Source organism: Empidonax traillii, unplaced genomic scaffold (genome assembly GCF_003031625.1).
Source record: "Empidonax traillii isolate 1590-97213 ecotype Southwest subspecies unplaced genomic scaffold, ASM303162v1 scaffold597:size822913, whole genome shotgun sequence".
Classification (NCBI taxonomy): Eukaryota; Metazoa; Chordata; class Aves; order Passeriformes; family Tyrannidae; genus Empidonax; species Empidonax traillii.
This window is the reverse complement of record NW_020955790.1, coordinates 234,189-260,732: the sequence shown is the minus strand read 5'-3', so window position 1 is coordinate 260,732 and position 26,544 is coordinate 234,189. Positions and strand designations below refer to the sequence as shown.

General features: G+C 39.4%; 1 protein-coding gene across 2 annotated transcripts in view; it reads left to right on the top strand.

Moving 5' to 3' along the window:
• Positions 1-26,544, top strand: part of CAP2 (cyclase associated actin cytoskeleton regulatory protein 2) — a 66,519-nt gene that overhangs the window by 37,379 nt on the left and 2,596 nt on the right. For both annotated transcript variants that reach the window (XM_027898457.1, XM_027898458.1), the window contains exons 5-12: positions 6,482-6,625; positions 6,852-6,937; positions 8,317-8,422; positions 20,558-20,747; positions 21,616-21,791; positions 22,955-23,078; positions 23,303-23,385; positions 25,935-26,075. In XM_027898457.1, the coding sequence (XP_027754258.1) occupies positions 6,482-6,625; positions 6,852-6,937; positions 8,317-8,422; positions 20,558-20,747; positions 21,616-21,791; positions 22,955-23,078; positions 23,303-23,385; positions 25,935-26,075 (1,050 nt within the window). The remainder of the gene's footprint in view (positions 1-6,481; positions 6,626-6,851; positions 6,938-8,316; positions 8,423-20,557; positions 20,748-21,615; positions 21,792-22,954; positions 23,079-23,302; positions 23,386-25,934; positions 26,076-26,544) is intronic.

The following is a 26,544-nucleotide window of genomic DNA, read 5'->3' as shown; positions in this document are numbered from 1 at the left end:
TCAGTGCCTTTTTTGTAGTTAACTTCTGTAAGTATCCTTGTAGCATTTCTCTTTCTTCACTTGTGTTTGCCAAAACTTCCAGATCAATAAAAGCTGGATGCTGATAGCACACTCCCTTTCTCATTAAGTATCATTTTCTTTATTTCTGCTTAACACAAATCCAAACTAGTACTCTCTTTCTCTGTTGCCACAGATCTGTGGATAGCACATAACCTTCTAAAAGGGAAAGCACTGAGGGTACAGGTGATTGAACAGCAGGTCTTTTCAGTTCACAGGTTTGTTTGTTTGGGTTTTTTTTTTGTAATTTTACTTTGGTCTAAATCAGACCGCAACCAATGATTTCTGAATTCTGAAAGTTATGCAGATTCCAGGACTGCTTAACGAACCTACAGTTTGTCCCTGGGGAGATCTCAGGCGAACCACATGCGTGTCCAAGGATGGAAACCTGCATCGCCCAACATCCCTGTCTTGGGATGTGCCCCATGTGAAAGGCAGTTGCCCTTAGCAAAGCATCATCAAATCTCAGATGCTGTGAACAAAGTAACTGTGGCTCAACACAGCCTTGCTACCAGGAATGCCTTGGGCCCCACTGACACGGGCAGCAGGGTTGAGGAGGAGTCAATCAAAAAGTTGAAAGCAGTTCATTGCTGTAATTGTTCTTGTTCGTTAGCTGTGGGATGTCACCTGTGTGCCCAAAGCAGGAGGACCCTTTCTTGTTGAAAATACCTCCCACAGAGAGCTGCAGTGGACAAGAAAACAATATATAGAGCGTTCAAGTCCATCTAAAAATGAGAGTCCTGGCTAAAAGCGTTGTGTGTGATTCTGCACTGCTGTAAACTGATGCATGCAGTTTGTGTCAGGCCCTGGATTTCTCCACTGGTTAGAAGCTATTTGTCTTTTGCATTCCTCTCCATTTGCCCTGCCTCAGAGTTTACATTTCAAAATAAACCCACAAATGACTAAAGTAGTAATTTGTCATGTGGGGTTGTAGTTTGGTCTTCCCTGTTTTTTTCCCACAAAGGACAAAATTGCTACAGCTGATATTGGCTGTTAGATTGAGAATTTTTGTGCTATCTAAGAGGAATAAAAGCCAAATACCAATTAAGTCACTTTGGAAGCACACACAAATGTGTCTAAGCTTCTGTGCTGATGAAGCTGACCAGACAGTTCTGCAGATTTGTCTCTCTGTGTCATAGTCCTGCTGTTGCACAGCAGTGAGTTGAAGTGGCAAAACCTGTACTGTTGACCAACAAATCCAACACTGGTTATACCACTGTGTTGAAGATTTACAGTCAAAGAAAACTATGCCATAATGAATTAATGTCTCTCTCTAGTTAGGTAGGAGGAGAGCTTTGAACCCTGAAAATATAAGAATGCTAGAGGGACCTAAAAGAATTGTTCTCAGAGAAAAATGTCACTAGTGGTCTCTACTGCCAATCAGAAAACGCTTGCAGAGGAAGCATTGGATTCAGGTGTGGTGGGTTATACAGCAATTTGAAGAGCAAAACTGTGGTACCAAATGTGAAACACTCTGTAAAGAGAGATGAAGATAGTCAGTGCTAAAAGAACAGTTTGACTGACGCCAACAAAAGTATTTTTCTATGGAAATAATAATTTTTAAAAAAAGAAAAAGTAATAATTTGAGGAATCCAGATGCATAATTGAGACATTCAAAGTTACCAACTAGCTTGGATTCACCTCTGAAAAAAAATGCATTTTCTATATATACTCTATACTCTAATAAAAGAGGCTGTTTCTCAGCCTAATCTGAACACTAATTCCATCCAGATTGTGAATACTCAGCTACAGGCAAAAAGATAGGCCTTTCTTAAACCACATCTATACAAAATACATCTCACTGTGGTCACTGAAGCTACTGGTATCTTATTCCTATAGACACAGGATGGGATTCTGCTCATCAGCTTTAACTGTCAAGGTAGGAATGTTGTGTGTCTTTCTGGGCTCTCTTTACAGTAATGGGCAGCACCCCTAGACTCCATTTCTTCACATCTTTTAATGTCTTCTAACATATAGTCTTCTAATATCTGTTAATATGTGGAAAGAATTCCTCAGGGACATCTCTTACTTCTTTTGCAGTAGAGGGAATCAAGTCTCAGCTGAGAGCAGATGCTCACCTTTTACATTGTTAGAACTGAGTGTGGCAGAGTCTATCCATGACATCTTTCATCCTTGAAAAGGATAAAATGTGGGATGGGACTGTACGAGGCTGTTTGCAGAGATAATGGCTGTGTCTACATTAGTGTTTTGGCTCACAGCGGAACTATATTTCTCCTTCAAATCAGCCCCATTTACTATGCCATGATTCACATTACAGAGCAGTTTTAGGGTGCTCAAAGTGGGTTTATTTTTGATGAAGTTAAATGGAAGATAGGCTTCCAGACAGCATCTAAACCACAATTTACAGCTGGCCCAAAATAGCCCCCCCAAACATGTGCAGTGTGAATGTCAAGACCTCAGCACCAACTGTTGTGCAGAATCACTCCATTAGGCTGCACTGCCTGCCAACACATACAGAGACACCTGATTCAAATCAACTCTATGTTTCAAACAAGCTCCTAAAAAATACAATGTAGGTATGGTGGAGATTTTGAACTGACAGGAGAAGATAACAGAACCGTACACCACAGAATAAAGGTTGTAGTTATGCTGTTCAGGTCGCAGCTGAGTAAAATAAAGGGCTGGGGATCCCAAATACTCGCAGCTCTCTTTTACTGCTTCTATGCCAAGGGATGCCAACCCCTCAGTTAGCATAACCTAAAGTGTATTTGTTCTCTCGCCATGCTTTTTTTCATAATAAGGTTGATTTAAACAGTATAATAGTGAGGTCTGAACTGTGTTGCCACCCCTCAACATAAAAATTCTTCAGTAGACAATCTCATCCCTCAAAACCATGTAAGATTAGCTTAAAAATACGTAAGATCTTTAAAAACCGTATTTTTTTTTTACCTGCTGGGTTTTGTGCCTTTATGATTCATGCTGGCAGGTTTCTGGACAGTAGTGGTCCTGAGAAAATGCCCATTTTCTCAAATTAAATCTGAGCTTTTCAAGTAATCACTGGCTCAAGCAGTCAAAGTTCAATCAAGCCACTCAGTCTGACTTCACAGGCAGATCTCAAAAATCGCAAAACTCGGAAGTTTGGCCCTTCTCCTGAAGAAGTGTCCATGTGCCCCAGTTGTGTTAAACCTGGGGGACTTCTCATGTGGTTACTGCAGAAACATGAAGGAGAAGAAAGTCTGTGTGGTGTGGTCTGTTGAAATAGGGCATTTTATGAGACTGGGCTGAGAGTGTTAAGTCTCTGAAAGCAGTTCTTGTTGCATGCTGTATCTTTTCTGGAGTGTTTTGGCTAATCACAGCAGTAGTCTTACTGCTCTTGAATTTCTAATAAGAATTGTAAGACATGGAGCAAAGCTGGCTGGTTGTTTAGGTATTCATATTTAAAAAGACTCTCTGGTTTTAATCATTATTTTTTAAAAAATGAAAAAAGCATACTGGGAATTACTTCTGATGGTTCTAAGTTGTGCCCATGTTGCATTTTTAAACATTTCAGCAAAATGGATATTATAATAGGAATGGTGTTTATACAGAGACTCTTAAATTTCTGCTAAACAACTGTGCTGTGTCTTAAGTGACAAGAAATTTTATCTAGCACATGCCAAAGGCATACTGGAGATTTTTCCAACAGCTCTGATCCATCTCCTTGAATTCATTTTTTCTTAGACATGCCGTATAGACAAACATTTTATTAACAATCAGCTGTTTTAATATTCATTGCAATAAAGAGATTATTCTTCTAGAACCCTCAGCACAACTGTTTCTGCATTGTAAACCCAAACAATACTGATTACTGCCAGAATTAATGAGCCTTTCTATACCCATATGTCGTATACACTGTAATTCATCTGCAGTTTAATCACTAACTAAAAATTTAGAACTGAGACAGAACTCAATTAAGTGATTCCTTGCAGGCCTGTCTATGTTCCTGTGTCCAACCCTTACACAGAATCTTGTATGACAAGAAGCTGGCACAAACAGACACGCATTTTGGGCAGCTATTGCAGAATGGGAGGAGTGCAGAGTGAAGGGACAGCAGGCTGTCCAGTTCATCTCGCATGGGACAGAGTTGAGCAAACCTTCAGGCCCTTTGTGGCTCTTCTGGTGCCACTGCAGTGCCAAGGGAATGATTACTTTGAGCGACTTTCCTTAGCAATACATATTTCACCTTTAAAACTTACACAGGGGGCTTTTTCTGTGAAATTAAATAGATCCACTACATTTTTATAAACAGTTGGTTCACTGGATAGATTAAGTCCTGTGTTCTGAGAGACAGAAATTCTGTCTATACCACTGATAGAAAATCCTCAGAGAAGTGTCTGGGATTTTTTCTAGGAGGAATAGGAGGAGTTGTGGGTCAATGTGGGTCATTCAGAAAAATATTTGATCCTAATTTTGCCTTCTTTTCCATAGATATCAAAGTATTCTACAAAGTAAAACAGATATATTAACATTATTTCATATCTGGGAAATCGAAGGAAGCTAACACAGCTTTTCTGAAACCTGATGGCAATTTGATGGGAAAGCTGCAAAGAGAACCCCCGTTTATGGACTCCCACTTTTGTGCCCTATCCACAGAAATGTGCTGCCTCCCAGTGCTGTCTACATATACCAGGCATCTGTGGAGCTGTATTTTTAGACCTGATATTCTCTTTGGCTGGAACTGGGCCATGAAGATTCACAGTAAGCTAAGGACTGTAAATATCCCTTAGACTTTATGGGAGGAAAACTGGCATAATATCAAAGCAGAACAAGCATTTTCTTGAATTTCAGTTTTGTTAGCTACTGTCATACTTGAAAGATTTCCCTGGAAAATAAGAAAGAACCAACCAGCTGCAGCATGTTGTAAACAAGCAAAAATTAGAAAGAAGAATTTCTGCAGACATTATCATGTTTATGGCAACAAAATCAGATTTTAAGAACTACAAATCATGGAGGTTTCGGGGCTTTTTCAGACGTAATAACTTATGCTGGTCATTAAGTCATCAGCAAAAAATCTTTTCATTTCCCAGTAATACTGTAAATATTTGTTTTCTCCCAACCCACTTTGTTGCAGGAGAAGATCAAATATCCCCGTGCATTTCAGATTCATAGGCCTTTCTCAGAATTACTCTACCACTAAAATATTAAGGCTCCATAGGTGGATCAAAATTCTTTTCAAAATGCAGAACACCTCTTTTGTCATGTTTTTGAAGTGCCTTTTGACCTGTGTTGGTCCAAAACAGACATGCTTATTTTAAGACGGCATAAAATTGTGGAAGGGTAAAAAGAAAGACCTTACAGAGGACAGAGATCAAGCAGGACATGCACGCATCATCTTGTGTGTATCATAACAGCAGTAGTCCTCAAGAACATGAGGATTAGTTGTCTCCAGCAAGCACACTATTCCATTAAAGAGGTAGCCCTAGAAAAGGTGAGAAAGAAATGCAGAGTTCTGCTACATCCTGAGTGATGTTCAAGTGAAGCGCCAGGGAGAATCAGAATGGTGCACTGTCTTTGGTGGGACATCGTATGGGTTCTGTGAGCAGACTTTTGCAATGTTATAGGGTTGCAAGGTGTAGCAGTTGTTTTGCTGATGAACTGATGACTCCATGTCCCTCAGTCATCTTTTTTCTGAGTGGAAGAATTTTTCCCAGTGAGTTAGAGCTCTAAATTAGTTCTTCTGAGACATGGGGTCAGTGTGATTAGCATTCACTGTGCACAGGAAAGAGCTGGGGTAACTTCTACATTCCTTCTGCTTTTCTCTTCACTCCAGACACTATTCCTTCCGTTCAGCAGTCATTCCCCTGGATACCATTCGTTTCTGATTAGCACAGGAGAATTTCCCCAAACCACGGCTTGCAGGCAGTATGTTTCCCATGAAATCCTCTCACATTGCTTGCAGCCAAAGGAAATTAAAAGATTAAAACATACTGATAGGGAAAGCTGAAATTGATATTGCCTTCTGTGTATTACTTTCCCAGTCTTGTTGCCAGATGATAAGAGGCTGCTAACAAGTAGTTTGTGTTTCTTCTAGAAAGAAAACTTGATTAATAACATGAAAAACTCAAGACAGTATAAAGAGTCTCAAGAAGTTCAAGGGATATCAGATACAAAATACAAGCATTCTGCTAACTCTGAGCTATGGGTCTATATGGTTCTTAACCTGGGCAGCATGTGAAAACACTGCCAGTGCTGAGAACATTTTTTACTGCAACACATTATTAACACTTAATGTCTGTGCATTTTATTGCTGCAACCAGAGGAAGATAATTAGTTACTGTAATGCAGAAATTTATGATGAACTTCCTTTCCAACTCCTAAATCAGTGGGCTGGGCAGACAATATTAAACCACAGGATGTTTTTGGACCCCCATTCCCAATTGTTAACAGCAGAGTCTTCTTTTATTTTTTTTATTTTTTTTTCCAGAATGAGGTGGCAATGCTTCTCAAGCCAATATCAGAGAAGATTCAGGAAATCCAGAACTTCAGAGAAAGGAACAGAGGGAGTAAAATGTTCAACCACCTCTCAGCTGTCAGTGAAAGCATACCTGCCCTTGGCTGGATAGCAGTGGTGAGTGACACACGGGAGGGCTCGGAGGGGTGTAAATGTGCTTCTGGATGGTGCAGCCCACAATAGTTCCAAATCTTGCAGAGCCCTGTAATCTCATCTAAATAGTTCCTCAGTCTACTACATCCAAGAAGGTAATAAACCTAATGTGTCAGGGAAGGTGTCTGACTAATGTTTTACTTCCTTTCTCCTTCTGTTGTTTCCTGCTACCATGGGTTGATGGTCCTAGTCTCCTAAACCAGGCCCTTATGTCAAGGAGATGAATGATGCTGCTACCTTTTATACTAACAGGGTATTAAAGGACTACAAGAACAGGTATGTTGCCAAGCCCCAGCATCCACTAGCCGGAGAACAGAGCATTAACCATACCAGTAGGGTTCACCTTGCCATCACAGAAATAATATGTAAACTGAAAAGCATTCAGTAAAACCTGCTTGCAGTAGTGTACTTTCTCCTCCTCATCTTTGACCTGCAGCATGTTGCAGTGAGAATGGCAGCAGCACTAGCAGTGCTGGTTTTCACTCTCTGCACGTTTTAAGATTATATTTAATTTTCTGGCTTTCCAGCCTCATAGGCTTATATGCAAATGTATATTTGCATAGCAACATGTGGCTGGCTAGCTGCTGTGTGTCCTTGTCTCGTTTGTGCACTCATACTGTTGCCATTCTTGCTCTTCGCTTGAAAATGCGTATTTAGGTGGTAGGTGTGTACAGCTGCACATCAAATTCCATAGCTCCTCATTTAATTTTTCTCTATACCACTGCACTGTTCTTAAAAAGCACAAGGAATTAACAGAAAAAATTCCATGAGTGATATCTGTGAGCTGATGCGCAAAAAGAAAAAATACAGGTCCTTCCTGTACCCGCTTAAAAAAAGCCACGCGTATTATTTAGGTATTTAGTTCTTCCTTTAATAAGGAGTTATTTTCCTATTTTTCACTGAATCAGACCACAGTGTCTTCCAAAGTGTGGAAGGCTTTCTCTTGACTTCAGTAGGCTTTGCATTAAGCCTGTTGACCCAGATCCTCTGCATTATTAAGGATCAAACTCCAAAGGAAATAAATAGAAGGTAGACACACAAATCCTTGTAAGCATCCAGTCCACAGCCATCACTATTCAGTAATAACTCATCATGAGGAAAGACTCCAACAGTTTATCTCTCTTTACATATTTCTTGTTTTCATTTACAGTCCCATTGGAAGACTAATGATAATGATTCTAGAGCCAACTTGTGACTTGTACTTTAAAAATTTTTGATCTATAAATATTTAAGTCTGGTGACTACACCATGATCCAGCATTACCCTGGCCACATTTGAACTTGGAAGCTAGAATATCTTAAAGAACCCATGGATATTTAGTTTTTAAAGTTCAGCACCCTGAAACTGAGTCTGGGTACCTACTGCCCAGCTCAGTACACTTTTAGTGCTCCTTCAGTTGACTTTGTGCCTGAGCAGAATGATGACACACCCTTCTAGCAGGAAGCACTCTCTGCTAGAGACGTCCTTTGGCCTTGTTTGCCCTCTGGAAGGAGCTGAAGCTTTCCAGTGTAGTAGGCCTCAGTGTTTGCAGCACTGGGCTGGCTGGCTGCCTGCTAACTGATTTGTTGGGGTTTACCTGCTCTAAGCAAGAATAGTAATGCTTTTTTTTTTTACATACATTCACAAATATATAAATATTGTCTCTGTTTTTACAGTGACACGCGCCATGTTGATTGGGTGAAGTCATATCTGAACATCTGGTCTGAGCTTCAAGCTTATATCAAGGAGCATCATACCACAGGTCTCACCTGGAGCAAAACTGTAAGTACTCTTTCTTTCTTCAAGAACAACCATAAAATGCCAGTGACCAGTTTGGCTTTTAAGGCAGGTCATCAGGTCAGAAAAAAAAAATATCTAGGCCAGGAACAGAAGTCATGGTCCATGGACTTCCCAACCAAGCCAGTAAAAGTTTGAAAGATGGGTGGAGATGTGCCAGGCCATTATGGTACAGGTTTGGAGGAAGAGGGAAGAATTATTTGGGGTGATTATAGTCATAACCCTCAGCTGCACATGGTGAGGCAAGGCAGACACAGTTCTCCATGCCTGCTACAGTAGAAGGAACAAAAACAAACCACAAAAAATTGAAGGACATGTCAGACTAAAGGAAAACTGGGGGAACACGGCAGGGAAAGGAGAAGAATGGTGGGAAGAATCTGAACAGAAAGATTTAATAACAGAAAAAAGAGACACAAGGAATACATAACAATTTATTACTTCATAGATAGATAGCTTTATAAAACTGTTATGTTAGACATACAGAAATAATTCCTGACACATAAACAGAGAGAGTAAATGTAACAATGTCTAATTACTTATGCTCTTTGTATAAACTTCCTCTGTGTGTTACATCTGAGATGCATAGGGAGATGATAGCAATGAATATTTTTCTCTAAGAGAAGTATAAACATGAAAAATTAATTTTCTGTTTGGTATAAATATAAGAGTTTATTTCCACTGTCTACATTGATGCAGTGTTCTATATTATTCTAATAATGTACCCATGTTTATTATCGGGATAGGATAACTGCTGAAGTATATTAAAAATGTAATCAGCCAGCTCTTTGCTGATATCATCTCCTAAACTTATCACATACTTGCACATGCAGTCTTTCACACCAGATTTATAATTTCTTCTGTGTATGCAAATATTATTATTTTTAATTGAATGACTGTTCAGAAGACTGATGTAGGCCATCATTTTAATTCCCACACCAAACAATTTTAAGAACTCAGGAACATAAGGAAGTGAAATGGAGCTTTCAGATTATCTTTAATGTCCCTTCCAACCCCAACTATTCTATGATTCCGTGGAATAAGTCCTGGAACACCTCTCCTAAAAAGACAGGCTGAGACAGTTGGGGTTCTTTCACCTGGAGAAGAGAAGACTTCATAAAGACCTTTTTGCAACCTTACAGTTTATAAAGTGGGCTTATAAGAAAGACTGAGAAAGACATTACCAAGGCCTGTAATGAGAGACAAAGGGCACTAAACTGAAAGACTGAATTTAAGAAAGAAATTTTTTATTATGAGGAGGATGAGACATTGGCACAGGTTTCCCAGAGAAGCTGTGGATGCTCCATCCCTGGAAGTGTTCAAGGCTAGGTTGGATGGGTCTATGAGCAACCTGATCGAGTGGAAGGTGTCCCAGCCCCTGGCAGGGGGGTTGGAATTAGATTCCAACCCAAACCTTTCTGTGATTCTGTGGTACCTGGAAATGGTGCTTTATCTCTCCCTCTGTGGTGGTGATAACCATGTAGGAGAATACTTGTGCTCAGCAACAGAATATACAGCTTTCTCTTCATACCCTTCATTAGACATTGTACAAGTCCTTACAGTACTCAAGTTTTTTAAGTGCAAGTTCAAACACAGGAGACACCATGATCTGTGTGCACTTCCTAGTCTGAAGCAATGCAGAAATGTTTAAACACGGTAAATTAGAGGACTGGAATTACTTGCTCCTTTGTAGGTTTCTGTAGTAAAAATTTAAAATATTAAATATTATTCTTTATTTAGTACAAAATGTCTTGCTACATCTTAGTCTATTACAAACAGTGAATGTGAGAAGAGCGCATGATTTTTAAATTATTATTAGATAAGGGAAAGAAACTGTCATGCCCTGCTGGCTGAATTAACCCTAGAAATCTGGGACAAATTTAGTTTTGTTAATACAGAGAAAGAATAATTTTCAACTTTAATAGAACTTTACAAGTATGGAAGTAGTGTTATAAGAAAAAGGCTGATTACAGCCATTTGATCAAACAGGAGGAGCTCTGGTTGCTCTTGAGTACTGGTAATCTTATTCAGAAGTGTAGCTGTTACAGATTATATTTGACTGGTCTTAAAACCAGTATCTCAGCCATCATGTATTTATATTTCCCTCTCTTCAGTTGTGCAAGAAATTGCTGAATACAAATCTAAGTGTTACTTGTTTGTTCATGTTAAGCATAGTTTCTTGCCATCAGGAAACTATCACTGCATCTGAAGTACTAATTTCGCTTCACTTTGGATATTACTCAGATCTTGAAGTTTTCTTGGCAGTATGGCTTAATTAAATTATCATTCACGTGATGGGAGTCTGAAAGATTAAATTACAAGCACATTTTTATGGATGTATATATTTTTTTTAAGTTTTGCTTAATGTGAATGTAAGGAAATTAGAATCCAGTAAGTTAGCAGGTTGTTTAAATAGCTTGTTGAAATGTTATTTAAGTACTTCTGTGAAGCTTGGTAACAAATACATTCAAGAAAGCAATGAGTTACTCAAGTGATAATTTCATTTTTGTTATACATTTTGAAGTGAGAATGAAAGTCACAGATTCACGCTGTGTGAAGTTAAGCATAAAGGTCTGCAGAATCAGGGTCTAGACAGAAATACGATATACATAAAAGCTGTAGATATATTCCAGACACAGTTGTTAATTGTTGCACACAGCAGCTTCCCCTTATATGCATAAAAAGGAAAAAAGGAAAAAGCAGTAGCTTGGCAAGGTGTTAACAAATGGGAACATTTATGAAAGGGAGACACTGATGCAGAAATGGTATTTTATTATAGAGGGAAAGAGAGAAACTTCTGCATAAGTACAGATTTAAAAGTATATTTTACCCATAATTTACTCTTCATACTACTGCTTCTCCCTGAGCTGTATTCTCATAGCCTGAGTTACAAGAAAACCAGGAGCATCATCCTAGATCAGACTATGCTTGTGTTTCCAAAGAAAGGGGACAGGATTTTTTAGTTGGCAGTTGGCCCCTTAACCTATAGGTGCTGTAGACTGTGGTGTGTACATTTCTGGCCACGCTCCATGGCAATATCCCAAAGCTGTGCCATTTCCAGGCCCCACGTACCCTGCACAGGGCAGCTGCAGCCAACCTTGGAACAGATCACTAGTGTGTACAGTAAAGTGTTCCTGGCTCTGGCAGTAAGCACACAGGCAGATACTGTAGAGGAAAGACAAAGAAATGTCTTTACAGATTACCAACAGACACTTAAACAGGTGCAAAAGTTTGAAATATTGGCCAAGCAGTCAGCTCTGACAGCAGCAGCCACCTCTATCTGCTCTATAAGAATTTGATGATAAAAACAGATGTTTACAGATTTTTGGATCTAACACAGTTGTCTCTCCTTATTCAGTTTGGCTCTGGTTCTGCCAAGATGTGTGACAATATTTTACTTCTTAAGAGCATCTTACTGAAGTGTGTGGGGCTGTGTAAGGAGAAAGCCAAGAAATAGTGTAATCAAGGACCTTTAGACCTTTTGTGTCTTGAGCCTGTTTTGCTACTCATGTGGAGTGGTGGTACAAAACTGGGCCCCATGTAAATTTTAGACATTTAAAGGCGTGATGGTTAGGATATTTGTCTGTACTGTGCTCACAGAAGAAAAGTACATATTTAAAGTATGGATGTTTGTGAGCAGGATTGTCCCAGAGAGCAAAATGTTCCATGTAATTTCACCATGACCTGAAATAGTCATTTTTGTTGATTGTGCATACGTCAGAGAAAGTATGCTTGTCAGTGGAAATCAGGTGGATCTGCAGTATTTCCTTAAAAGTGTAATTCTGTAGTTCATTATTTTGAACATAAAGTGGCCTTCTGCCTTATACACCCCGTGGCAAGTGGCTGTTCACTGAACTCACCACATCTCAGTTTAGCCATCTTGACGACGGGAACAACAGCAATTACCAACCTAATGGAGATTTGTTTTAATTTGCTACCAGATGTGACATTCTCAGATGTCAGTCAGTCTTACGAAAAAGCTGTTGTTATAATGAAATGTTTCAAGTGCCCAGGGTAGCATTTTACCTCTGCAGTAACTGTTGGTTTTGCTTGCTACAGCTTTACCAACTTGGGCCACAGCTGTAACAACCTGTCTTTTTTCAGTTCTTACTGATAAACAGCAAGTCCCTTCTTTTGATTTTTTTTTTTTTTAATTTTTTTTTTGCCTAAGGAAGGGGTGCTATTGAAACCCTCCACTTTTTTTTTTTTTTTTTTTTTTTTTTTTTTTTTTTTTTTTTTTTTTTTTTTTTTTTTTTTTTTTTTTTTTTTTTTTTTTTTTTTTTTTTTTTTTGGTGGTGCAAAGAAATGAACAGCTCTAATATAAGTTCACAAGAATAATAAAAAGTTTGTTTGTGACAAGGACTGCATAAATAATCTGGGGGAAGTGAAACTTCTGCTCCTGGTTCTGCAGGTTAACTTTGCAGCAAGAAAACCAGCAATAATGAGAGATTGCTGCAGTTTTCCATACATCAAATGTGCATTAAGAAATGAATCTTGCTCAAGGATAATTGTCTTAGATCTTTCAGTTGCAGGTGGATCTGCAGTTAACTTTTCCTTCTTTGCATGCAATAGTCATTTAGGGCAAATTGAACTAGTAGTTTATTTACAAACAGAAAATATTTACAAACTAGCAGTGAATTTCATTACAGTGTTTAGTTTCTAATACAGAATTTCACTCAAGTGACGAGTGAAATCCTTCCCACTCTCTTTACAAATCAAAGCTAAGGAGGAAGTCTGCACATCTTAACAAGCAGCTGAGATTTATTTAAATCCCATTTCCACTGGAGCCAATACAGTATCTTCAAGTCTTTTTTTTTTTTCCTGAAATATCATTTTAAAAAATATTTATTAATCATTACATAGTACTCTAAGGACATTCTTTAAAAGCTGAAATTCTGCACACCAAGAAGTACTATCATAATTCCTACATTAGCCTGACAGAGTGCAGTTACAGTAGTCTCAGTGCAGACTTTGGCCATTTCATTCTTGTCTACAATAATCACCTCCAGACATTTTCTTATAAAATGGCCCTGCCTCTCTCCTGTTCTATCAAAACATGTTCCTGTAATATATCCTCTCTACGTACTGAGGTGAACAAGCTGCACAAGACCAACTTCTGCAGGCGAGAGCCTCCTAATGTCTGCCCAGTATCTCTTCTGTGCTGTGTTTAGTTTGACCTACTTATCGAGCAGCCATCGTCTGAGCCACCTCACTGAAGCTAAAGGTCAAAACTGTAGTGCCAAATTCCAGCCACAGCCACAACTGCAATCCCAGGGGCCTTGTTCAGATAGAAGTAAGGGCAGCACAGATGTCCCAATTTATATGCCTGTATCTTGGATGAGATGGGGATATTTTTGGAGTGCTCAATTTTTCTCAGTCGTAGGCTTTTCTCTCCTTTTCTGTATACTTTCCATTCCTTTTTCTACCCTTCCTTTTCCTTATTTCCTTATACTTTTTCATTGAAAAAAATTCATCCTTTAATTGCAAGTGTTCCTTTCCCAGCAAATGGGCCGTGTTCTGATTTTTGGTATGTTGTCAGTTAAAAAACCAGCCGTTCTGGCAACTCCACAATAGTTGCCTCTTTGGTGGAGACTTCCTAAATCACATCCCTGTCCCTTTGAAAGAAAGTAGTTTTACTCTCTTATTCCAATAATGGCTGAAAATATTTTTCATTATGTCAGTGGTGTTCACTTAACATTAGTGACCAAACCCCATGGAGACATGTTCAGGGAAAACCTGGGAGAGGCTTGTTTGACAACAGCTGTCAAACGCCACATGACCTGTAACATAATGCAACCTATTCCAATGGGAAAGGAAAAAGAAAACTGAAAGTATGCAAAGTGGACAAAAAAGGGACTAAAACTTGTACTATCTTGCTAAAGGGATTGGTCTTCTTTTTAACCGATTTTTTATGTGAGCAAAAGATGGTTGAATCTGCCCATTGGAGCACATTACTTGATGGCAATTACAATAATATAGAGTTCTCAAATGATTTAGAAGACTATGGCTGTGTAAAGCATTTCAGGTTGGGTACCTCTGAAGATGTAAACATCATTTTAAATCCTGAGCAGGTGATAAACGGCACAAGTGTATTACAGGGGGCTTCAAACTCTGCAGATAAATAATTCTGCTGAGACCTGGTAACAAGAAAAGGACCTGTTTTTGTTGTTTTGTGTTTTAACTCACAAAGATTACAGGGCCTGTAAGTCAGCTGTTTCATCCAGTGAATTGCAGATCTCAGGGCAGCATAACCCCTTGCAGACAGGTGGCTTAAATACAGTAGGTAATAGAACTGTTGTGCTAAGCTACTTTTACACAAAAAAAAACACCTTAACAAGAGCTCTGTGCCCCTGAGTCACAGTCCACCTGTTCCCAGAGGTTGATATGTGATATTCTGAGCTTCACAATTCTTGTCTTTGGCTGTGCATATGTATGGAAAGAACAATACAGAATGCTGTAATCATTTTAGGAGTGAAACTAGGATTACTATAAAGGGGGAGAAAATAGGGATATCTTTTTTTTTTTTTTTTTTTAGAAGAGTGTATTCCCCATTAGGGCTCCTGTTTTATCTGCTGCCATGAAAAGAAGGCTTTTCAATAAATTAAGGAAGGGATTTCATGACCTCTATCTAAGCCACCTGTTGCCTCAGCTGCAAACAGATACTTACCTATTAATAGGGATGGCTAATAAAATAGGCACAACATACTATACACATACATGTGTGCATCTATCATTTATTTATATGCATTATGTAGATGTTTATAATCTTCTCGTTCTGAGTAAAAATCAGCCACTGCAGCTGCAAGAAATGCACGTTCATTCAAAATGCTCCCCAGCAGGTTCCCACCACAAGAACTTTATTCCCTCTGGTTCCCGCACTGCACTGTGTCAGCCGAAAGCTGGATAAACACAGAGGAACATCGCGGGTGTTTGTACAGGGACTGGCACGGGAGCCCCTCATATCCCCAGAGATAGCAGCCTCTTACTGGGGCTCCGTGCTGCTACAGTGCTACAAATATAGTAACAGTGACATGGAAGGCTAACCCGGGGAGCTGTTCAGCAAGAACAGCTCAGGAAATAGTAACATCTGCGATAAGACACAAAAAGAAATTCTTGGTCTCCCGGTAGCTGGGTTTAGACCTAAAGACACGTCAAGCTGCCACCAAAAATTAGTGACAGTATGGCATCCAGAGCACTTGTGCTATGTATGAACAGCATTTTATTTCTCTAACAAGACTGGCTGTTGCCCTGTGCTCTGGGGGAAGGAAGCCTTTAGGAGAAATGTGTCTGACAAGGCCTAGCCTCTCAGAAGCAAAGGGCTTTGCTCAGCTCTACTGTAATTTCAAGGGAATTAAATGAGATTTGAGATAGATGAATTTCAACCAGCCAGCTGCCTCAACATAAACAGTCTTTCTTTCTTCCAGTGAGCAAGATTGGTAGCCAGCACAGAGATAAAAGGAGAGTACATCACCCATCTGCCAGTAGCACAAGATAAAGGTAGAGATACAGCCTACTTTGAGGCTGTACCACAGTCCTGCAAACCCTTGCTCAGTGATAACATTGCATTTATCAGACCCAGCTCCATGAGCAGCATCAGACACCATCACTAGAGGAAGCTATTGTGCCACAGTCAGTGGAAGGCCCTCAGGTCTCTCTGCAGATGGCTCAAAACTATCCAGCAAGGAGCAATCCCTGACCCATTCCTGTCACCCGATTCAGAGCATGATTTAGTTGGAGCTGAAGACACTTTTTTTTTTTTTTTCCCTGGGAGGAAATTTCTGGGATGTTTCATGCCCTACGGACCTCTCACTGTATGGTCACAGGGCTCACATGTCCTTTTCTTGAAAGGATCTTACTGCGAGAATTAGATTTTTCCCCCCTTTCAGAAAGTTCTGAGAGTCAAGTTTTAAAGCACACCAAGTTCACTGTGATGCAAAGCTAGCAGGTTAAAAGTTATGGCTTATTTTTGTGTTACGTTTTCAGAAAGCAAGGCAGACACTATCTTGCTCCCCTGATAGTCTTACAAGGGGCTTGTTCGTAAATGATGGAAAAATGACCACACCAACGTGTTAACGGGAACAGTGGGCTATCAGCATAACTCCACGTGGTGTCTACAGACACCACAGCACTGAGAACAGCAGCTGTTACCGAGGCAAACAGCTGAAATAAAAGAGGAAGAAAGGCGGCTTGCAAATAACCGCCTTTGCTGGTCCAAATGGCTCTTAATACTCCTTGTGTAAAGACACACTGTTGTTAACATCTGCTTGAAGTTAATCTGAAGAGTTGTTTGCAAATAGCAAAGCTGGTGAGCACCTGCTGCTGTAGGCTAGATGAACTTTTGTGGGCACGTAACATGCTATTTTATTCCAGGCAGCTCTCACGAACACTACCCTGTACAGAACAGAAATGAATGGACTTTGTGAAGGGCACTTTAGCTGAAATTGGATAGGACTATACACATGTATTACCAGATACCAGAACAGTTTAAGAGCCTGGTTCAGAAATATTCTAGAATCTGAAGGTCTAAGCAGTCTTAGAAGGGTGACTAAGGAAAGCAAAGTAATTGCCAGTGACTTAGGTTGGTAACTTGAAGGTTTGTGTATTAATAGAGGTCAAAACTAATCAAAAAAGAAAGTTCCTGGAACCACTTCACTAGGCTGATTTTAAATCTGCACTTTACATCAGCGTGTTTAACTGCAGCACGGGTCCCATCTTCCTGGCATGCAGGGAATGCAAGAAGTGAAATGTGTTTTCTGCCTTTCCAGTTCACTTTTGTGCTTTCTGCCCCCTTTTCCCACAAAGAATTTCACCTCACTTGAATGTTTGTTTGATTTTAGGTTACGTAAATCAAAACGGCAAAGAAAAGAGGACAAAAGCCAGAGTAAGGCTGAACCCCTCTTTACAGCAGGTCTCTGTGTGGCTCCTCATTAGTGAGGCTTGCCTTTTTCATGCTGTTCTGTTTCGATGGGGGATGGTCCTACTGGATGTGGCCGTGCTGTAAGATGGAAGATCTACAGTGGAGCAGTTAGTTCTACCCTGTATTTTAGTGGCCTTTTTTTCCTTTGATTTGTCCTGTTCCATTTTGCCTGGCCTAATTTATGATTTAAATTGTTTGCAGTTTCCAGAATGGCCATAGATGTTCAGACATAATTAAAAATACCCTGATATAATATCTGTTAGCTTGTGCAGCTGTAACTCGGGTCATAATCTAGACAGGAATTTATCATGCAGGAGAAATGTTAACAACCAGGTTTTGGTCCATCTCTTTATTTCTGTGGCTGCACAAAATTAAGAGGAAAAGTGGGAAGAGTGTCTGAAACTCAGATGTCTTTCAAGACCTTGTGACAGCTTCTGTGTTCTTAATAGATCTAACTTAAAATTTTTTGAGCTCAGTGGACACAACCACTGACTTCGGTGGAGGGATCAGGCTGGTAAAGAAAAGAGGGGGCAGATGGGCAGCATGAGTTCAATGAGTACATTTTTTTTTCTGACTCTAGAAACCCTCTTAAAGGACTAGAAGGTCTTCGCTTTTCAGGTCAAGCATTGAGATTTTTGACTAGACTTGTTTTTTCATCAGTACTGCTCTATAAGGGAAAGTAAATAAGACATTCTCTAGTCATGCAAAACCACATCCAAATTTAATAGTTGCATTTAAAATCCTTCCTTTTGTCTGTACTTTCACAAGATACTTCTTTCAGAGTTCAGGGAGAGAGATTATCCACTTCCACAGATAAATCCCTCTGAGTTTTGCTTCCATCTCAGTTACATGGATATTCCCACACTTTAGTTGCCATTTGGGAAACTGCCTTTGATGCACAACTCAGCAGCATCATTTGAGCCTGGAGTCTCCTGCATGATCAGTGATGGGCTTCAGTTTGACACTCAAAGCAGAGAGACTGTCAGAGTGACCCACCGCTCTGTGTTGTGCGCAGAACACCCAGATAACTTCCAGATTTTTTTTTTTTCTCTGATGCACCTTCGCAGCCTTTGCACAATTTTATTGGTGTTAATTCCAAATCGACATGCGAGTCTTACAGACACAAGTTTCTGGAAAACCACAGCGCTGTATCTGTGCAAGTGGAAGCAGTAAGGTATGTTTGAGAAAGGAGATGTCAGTCTGGGGTTTAGGAAAGCAGATTTTTATCTCAGACTAAAAGTTATTAACCACTGCTATTAATCTCCTTCCATAAAGCATACAAAATTCATAACTGCATGTTCACACTGTGCACAGTGAGCGCCGTTTCTGGGTATCTAAGTATTTTTAAAAGCCCCACAAATGCAATGTTCATAATTCTGGATAACCAGGACATAGTGGATTCAGTTGCTATGGTTGCAGGCAACAGAAAGGGAAGATCTGTATTGCACCTCAGGCAGCAACAACTGATTGTGCCACTAAATCCACTTACTTTTTTTTTTTTTTTTAATTAAAATAATTCACTGTTCTGCTGACTCTGCTGCAGATAACATTACTGGCATTAGCAGAGGCAGGGAGACAGACACTATAAATTGGGGGCCCAGTGAAGAAGTTGTCCCCAGCTAAAACAATAACCTGTAATTAGGAAGTATGTAAGCAGAAATGCTCTGAGTTAAATGCTTCCAAGCAAAAATGGAATGTCTCTAAAAGCAGTCCACATCAATTCCGGTATATCTTGACAGTAAATTAGAATCAATGCCAGAAGGAGATTCTTCTCATTTGTTTACATTTGATCAAAAAGATTTAATAGCATAGAAGAGAGCTTATTCCCTCAGGAGATCTTGGATCCTTTTTTTTTTTTTAAGTATGTCTAAAGAGTAAATAAAAAGAGAGCATATGCACCTCAACCCTTTTCCCATTATCAGGTTGGGATTACAGGCCAGAACAAGTTTACTTTTTAAAATATAGCTACAGTTTTCACTCTTGAGAGATGCATAAACCAGACAGATACTTTGCTGTTTCAGTTTAGTGGAAAGCAGGAGTAGTAGTATCAAATGGTTAAAAATATCCTCAGAGGATATCTATTTCTAGTATGGATTACCAGGAATGCTTTTAACAACCTATATCTCCTAACAAAGGTAGCTAGTTAGAGAAGCTTTGACTTTGTAAGTCATTGTACTTTTCTCATTGTATCTGCCCACCTTATAAATATCTTCTGGTGCGATGTACAATGTCTGTATAGCCAGGTAAATTCATCAGAACCAATCTAATTTTCTCAATGGTTCTTTTAGAAGTCCCTTCTGTGCTGCAGAGAGCTGGGATCAGAGTGACACTCAGTGGCAAGACAGAAAAAGCGATTCTTAGATTCTGTCTAACATCTGCTACTAGGATGTTGGGATATTATTAAAAATTTTTATTCAGATCATTGCTAGTATTTTCTGTCTTTTTGGTCATATTCTATGTAGGCATTATAATTCAGACCAAAATATGTACTTCTGATTATGCAAGCTGAAAGATTGTATTAGTTACTTTGCCAAGCCCCCCTCCACTCATAACTTGTGCGCTGTGATCTCCTGCAACTGAAAAAAAAAATAGAAAAAAGAATTTGATAAATTGAACTAAAAACTCGAATATTGAATTTCAGAATCAAGAGACTTGAGTCACCACATTCTGTGGTATTTGAATCTTTGCAGATGACTTCAACAGTCCAAAGAATAACATTTTACATCTTGCATACAATTCAGCATGTTCCATATGTATAACTGACATTTCATGACCCTCCCAGTTGCTTGTGTTAGATCAAAACATTTTCTGCACGTCTGAATGCACACCAAGGTATGTGTAACTGAATTTGGTATCTGAAAAAAGGAGAGACGTTTTCCCTTTTATGTAAGTAAACACTGGAATAAACTATGGGATCTTTACTATTAAAGATTTTTAACATCAGTCTTGGGACCAATATTTCAGGTGGAGTAGTTCTGCATTAAGGGAGCAGTGTGGACCATTGGTCTTTCCAGCCTTGCCAGCTCTGGTACAGGGAAGGATTCATAGGATTACATTCGATTACGGGGCTAGAAATTCTTCTGAGCCTGTGGCTGCCTAGAGCCGCCCGAACTCTCAGCATCCAAGGATGCCAATAAATAAAAGTTATCGTGATACACTGTTCCTTGAAACTCAGTAGGTAAATAATTTCCATCTATCTCACACAGGGTCCTGTCGCATCATCCATGTCTATGCGATCTGTTCTAACAAGCGGGTCATGCCTTTCCCCACCCCCGCCGCCGCCGCCGCCCCCGGGACCGCCCCCCATCTTTGACACAGAAACCGCAAAGGATGAAGGAACTGCGGCTCGCTCGGCCCTGTTTGCAGAGCTCAACCAGGGAGAGGCAATCACCAAAGGTCAGGAGAAAAGAAACTGAATTGTGATCCATGAGTCAAACTACGGCAAGAGCCACTATATGTATTAACCTAACTCTAACTGCATTTTTAAGTTACGTTCAAGCAACTCAGATCGTTCTGAGGCTTGCAGTGGTCTGATGGAGAAGACTGCACACCAAAACCTCCTTTAGAAGCAACAGCATCCAAATAAGTTCATCACACCTGAAATTCACATAATTTATTTAGAAGCATCCTTTTAATTTTAAGGCAGCCAAGGTGTGTATCTTCAGTCCCCAGTAGCTGTTAACCTCCAAGTTGCAATTGGAATAAAGATTTATCCCTCTTTCTGATTCACATTGAGTGTACCAACCTGTGTCGAAATGTGTTATGTGTAAGGCAAAAAGGTACAGCTCACAGATCAGTGTGGAGTGCAATAATAAAGCCTCTTATATTAATACTGGACAGTTGTAATTAAAGTGAATGTCTGTGAGTTTAAATACATATCACACAATATATATGCAGGGATAGGTCAAATACTGTCATAAATGAGAAAAAGAAACTTCATTTTGCAGATGGAAAAACATGACAGAACAAGCTCTCAGGGCTTGCTACAGACAGAGAGGGACTAGAAGATGCTGTGGGATTTCCTGTTGCAAGATACTAAGATAATCCATCCACAGTAGGTTTTATATGAACTGCTAAAAATGTGTTGCCAGTTACACTTTAGGTCATTACCCAGGTAAATCTTGAGGAAATAAAACATGTAAATTCACAGAATCATTTAACACAGTTACAAATAAACCTTTCATGCTTAAATGTGAACACTCATAGGACTGGAAAATAGACTCTCTTTCACAAGAACCCTTTCTTTTTGTTTGTTTTTTTTTAGGGCTTCGACATGTCTCTGATGACCAGAAGACTCACAAGAACCCCAGCCTACGTGCCCAAGGTCCACCTGTTCGTTCTCCAACAAAAAGCCATACTCCAAGTCCCACCTCTCCCAAAAATTCCCCACAGCAGACTCATGCCCCTGTCTTGGAGCTAGAGGGAAAGAAGTGGAGAGTGGTGAGTTCCAGTCACACCTCTGAATTGCACCCTGGCACATTGCAAACCATGTAGAGCTTCTCTGCCTTGCTACAGATTAACTTCTACTATTCTGTAGCATCTTTAATTAATTAATTTGTCTCTGAGAATCACTTATTATTTCATCCCACTGGAGAATGTCAGAAACAGTATATAAATTCCTTGCAAAATCAGGCAATGCCCCAGAAAGAAGTCCAGTTGAGAACTCCAACTAAAATCCCTTCTTGCGGGCCATTTGTGCAAACAAGGGAGAACAGAACAGAGTTACCACACACCACTTTTTCCAGTTACCTTATCCAATGGACATACATATTTATTTTTCATTGCCCTTTCCATGCAAGCATGCTTCCCATGCTTAAAAGTAGAGGAGTGTTTTCCTTTTGCTCAATCTACAGATGGAAAAGAGAGATTTGCCTAAAGTTTGGGCGTTAATTTATGTAGGCATATACCAAAGAATCTATGAATGAAAATTGATGTGACTGTGTTGGTTAAGAGAGGGAGGAAAGAATACGCAGTTTAGTCATACAGAAGGTTATATAGACAGTCATTACTGTGGAGTTGAGTTTGCATAAGATGAAGTCACTGCTTGCCTGTGTCATGTTGCCTTACTGTTCTAGTACCTGGAACTTTCCTTGCAGACCCCTAGCCTTTCCTGGACATCCACAGAGTGAAACTGTCCTTTCATATTTCGTAATGAAATATTCTTCACCTATTCTCCTTTACTGTATGTGGCAATGCCTGTACTTGTTCATAGTACACTGTATTGAACATCATATGACATTTGGGGAAGAAAAACTTGCTCTGTTCTTCAAGGTGACAGTCTAAATCAGATGGCAACCAAACAACAATTTTGTGAGTGCCTTTTAAATTGTCGTGAGCACAATGTCTTCGCTACGAAATTAATGGGTTTTGTCATGGTCTGTACTGGGTTCTCCAGCTCTGCAGCTCTAAAATATACATGTGTCATCTAAGGGTGAATTAGGTGAGTTATCTGATCACCAAGCAGATTAGGATTTTAAGCCCCAGGAAGGATATTGCTCTGTTGTAACTGAAGATGCAATGACTCGAGGATAAGTTGTACTCAACTCTGTCTGACTGTTAGCTAGTTAAAAACAACCAATTAAATAAACTTTCTTTTGAAATAGGAATATCAAGAGGATAAGAATGACCTGGTCATTAACAACACTGAACTCAAGCAAGTGGCCTACATTTTCAAGTGTAACAAATCTACACTTCAGATAAAAGGAAAAATCAACTCGATTACTATTGGTGAGTGGATAGCACAGCTGGGCTTTAAATGCCAATCTTGAAAATAATGACTTGTCTGATTAATAATGCATCTGAATCATTCCATTCATTTTAATGGATTGATTACACGAGTAAAGTCACTGAGCTATGCAGTGCCAGACTGGGAATTTTCATACTTAATGTAGCAGGTGTGCATGTATTTGCTTTTGTCTTGCCTTTCTTATTTATGATTGCTTTTATTTTAGACAACTGTAAAAAGTTTGGCCTTGTGTTTGACAATGTTGTGGGAATCGTGGAAGTGATCAACTCCAGGGACATTCAGATTCAGGTAAATATCTATTTGAGAAACAAAATAAACAGAGAACAAGCAGGAAAAACCCCCATATAGCTACTAGAGATTTTAAAAACTCACAGAGCGCAACAAAAATAAGAAATAGATGCATCCAAATGTATCTTTATATGCACTAAATTCTGCTGATGTACTTAGAAAATGCCTATGAAAACTATTGACTATCACTGAACAAACACCCCATAGCCCACTGCCTTCTGGTTCTGGTGAAGCTGAGAGATCTACACAATGTAAGAATTGTTACTTTTGTCCCCAGTCTGCTTGCTTTCACGCTAAATAGCTCCTAGTACTTAAAAGTTCAGTGATGTTTAGAGAACAAATTCTGGCAGTTAGCTAATTGATTTCTGAGTGCAGAAGATTTTTTTATTTTCTTATCCTCTCAATGGAAATGTTTAAATAAATTGTCAAAGGACAACTAAATGATACAAAGTGAAAGTAGGTGCTGGGATTTTGAAAAATCTCACCAGCCAGCAACGTGACACATTGTGTGACCATGTACTTACTTGCCTGCCGAAAGGTTCATCAGAGATCATCTTCCTTGTGGTTCCCATGAAAAGAAAATAGATGTACTTTAAATCTATGCACTGCCCTCTCTACTGGGGACTCTCCTCCAGTTCAAAATACAGACAATCTGCCTGACATTTACACCACTTCCTTCATCCCATTCCGGAGAGTCTGACTGCTGGCTCTAATACTGGGTTGTGTCTGACACACACGACCTAGTCTCAGGAAGGGACTTCAGGATGTATTATTTTACGTGGAAAAGAAATTAAATGTTGATTATTATATCAAACTGCCAGTCTTCAAAATGAGGTCTTTTGCTTAAGAGGCAGTGCCTGCTGTACGACACTAAATGTAGGCAGTCCCACCCCATGCTTCAGAACTGCCGGGCACAGCCACCACAGGGAATAATAGCAAGATGGGTTTTTTTATATTTTGAACCTTGTGCAAGGGACTGACATTGCTACCAACTGTGCATCATCTTCTGAACTGTAACAAGCAGTTTTATTCATGATCACTACGTGTCTTCTTGTGGCAGAGGCAGTTAGTTAAAGACCCCGGGCATTTATCTGAGCGGTTTTTAATAATTAGATTGTTTTTATTGTTACCTCTAAAACTGTTAATGAAAGGTGAAAAATTTCTATGTCATGAATAGCAAAGCCACAGCTTGTTAATACTCAAATAAAGAGGAAATACGTTTTCTAAGGATCAATATTCTTAGGGTCAAAATTGATCATGCTCTATGAATATTGCATAAGGCTTCGGTGCATGCAGTGGAGCAGAGTGGGGATCCACTTAAGAAGGCACAGTCTGGTTAGATCTGTATGCTGCTCGAATCAGGGAGCTTCCACAGGGTTTGTGTATGCCAAGTGCTAAGCACCTCCATTTTCTCAGTACTTTGAAGACCTGATATTGTAATTCCCAAACACATGATATGCTAATGCAACAAATTTCAGTATATCCATCCTACAGATTTGGCTATAAATAGTTGCTTCAGTGTCGTACTGCTTGGCTCTCTTTTATCTCAGTGGTATTTTTTTTCTTGCCAGATGTTTGCAAAATTTATTAAACACACCTTCCTTTTGTCTTCCATCGCATAAGAACCCATTTAGGAAAAGAAAGTTTAAGATGCATTGATCCACTGCATAGATCAGACTCCAGTATCAGGGTGGGATGCAAGAGGACTTGTTCTTTGTTTACTGTCACATTTAAGCTGAAAAGATATTCTTAACCTGAATGATGAGATACACTGTCATTAACAAGTACGTATCTGTCACATGCTGTTACTGTTTTATGGCTCAGAATAATCTCTGCCGTTTTCAGGCATTGTCCAGAGTACATTGCTGTCCTTGCTAGAGAGGGCAGGAGAAGGAGGAAGTTTTATTGACAACCAGTGAGTCAGCCAGTTAGCCGTGAAGAAATCTTTTAATCTGTAGAATTGTAAACAAGAGATTTCCCTTTCTCCCCTCAAGTAAATCTTGTGCTTGCTTCTAAAGTGGCATGAGAAATATCTTTGGAGATTTAATTAAATTGATCTTTAGTGCTTTTTTGGAGCTATAGCTTGCTTGAAGGGGATAAAAACCCTTTCCTACAGTATGCTGGAAAAGCTTTGAAGTCTTCAGAACATATTACAAATCCCTTGTTAAGTTCTGCTGTATGCTGGGGTCTTTCATTTGCCCTTACTGGGTTGGAGTTTACATGTTTGATTTCTTAGCTAGCTCTCACTGATGAACAAGGTGAACACTGCCTAAATATCATCACAAAACTGTCACTGAAATTAGAGAGAATCAGGGGAAGCACTTTCATCAAACTGTATATTAAAACCTTGCTGTTGTGTATAGGTCTTCATTACCACCACCAAGAATTTTCACAGACTTTAACAAATCAAATCAAAGCATCACACAGGCAGCTGACACATGAATCAGATGTTGGTGGCCAAAATTACACCTGGCAGGCAATGAGGATTTTATTAACAGTATCTCTGTGTGCACTTTAAGATTTGATGCTAAGTAGATTTTATTTTGCAGGTGATGGGGAAAGTGCCAACCATTTCTATTAACAAAACAGAAGGCTGCCACATCTACCTCAGTGAGGAATCATTAGATTGTGAGATTGTGAGTGCCAAGTCATCCGAGATGAACATTCTCATCCCCCAAGATGGTGATTATGTGAGTGAGATATTTTTAAAGCTTTCCTCCCCATTCCACAATAGTATTGGTAGCTAGTAGCACTTAAGCTGCTAGGAAAGAAACTGAGATAGCATACATGTCACCAAAAAATGATCCAAAACAACTGAGTTTTCTTTGTGTCTGTATCTCAGGAGGAAGAACTCTTTATTTTCTGGGGCACAAAGTAATTTTGAAGATCAGACATGATGTTCTGTTTTTCCATTCTGATAGATAATGGCTTCATCTCCTGTCCATTTGATCTTCTTTTTTGATATATAAACATAACCTCTCGAAAGAAATTCACTTCACTGAAGAGCACTTCAGTCTGAAGACGATGACGCTAAAACTAAGATAATATAATATTACTACAGATGGAAAAATACAATATAATATATGTGGTTGTTCTAAAACTATGGTTGCATGGGTTGGAGCTGAAGTATTTTCTACTGTTTTCAACATATGTCCTTAA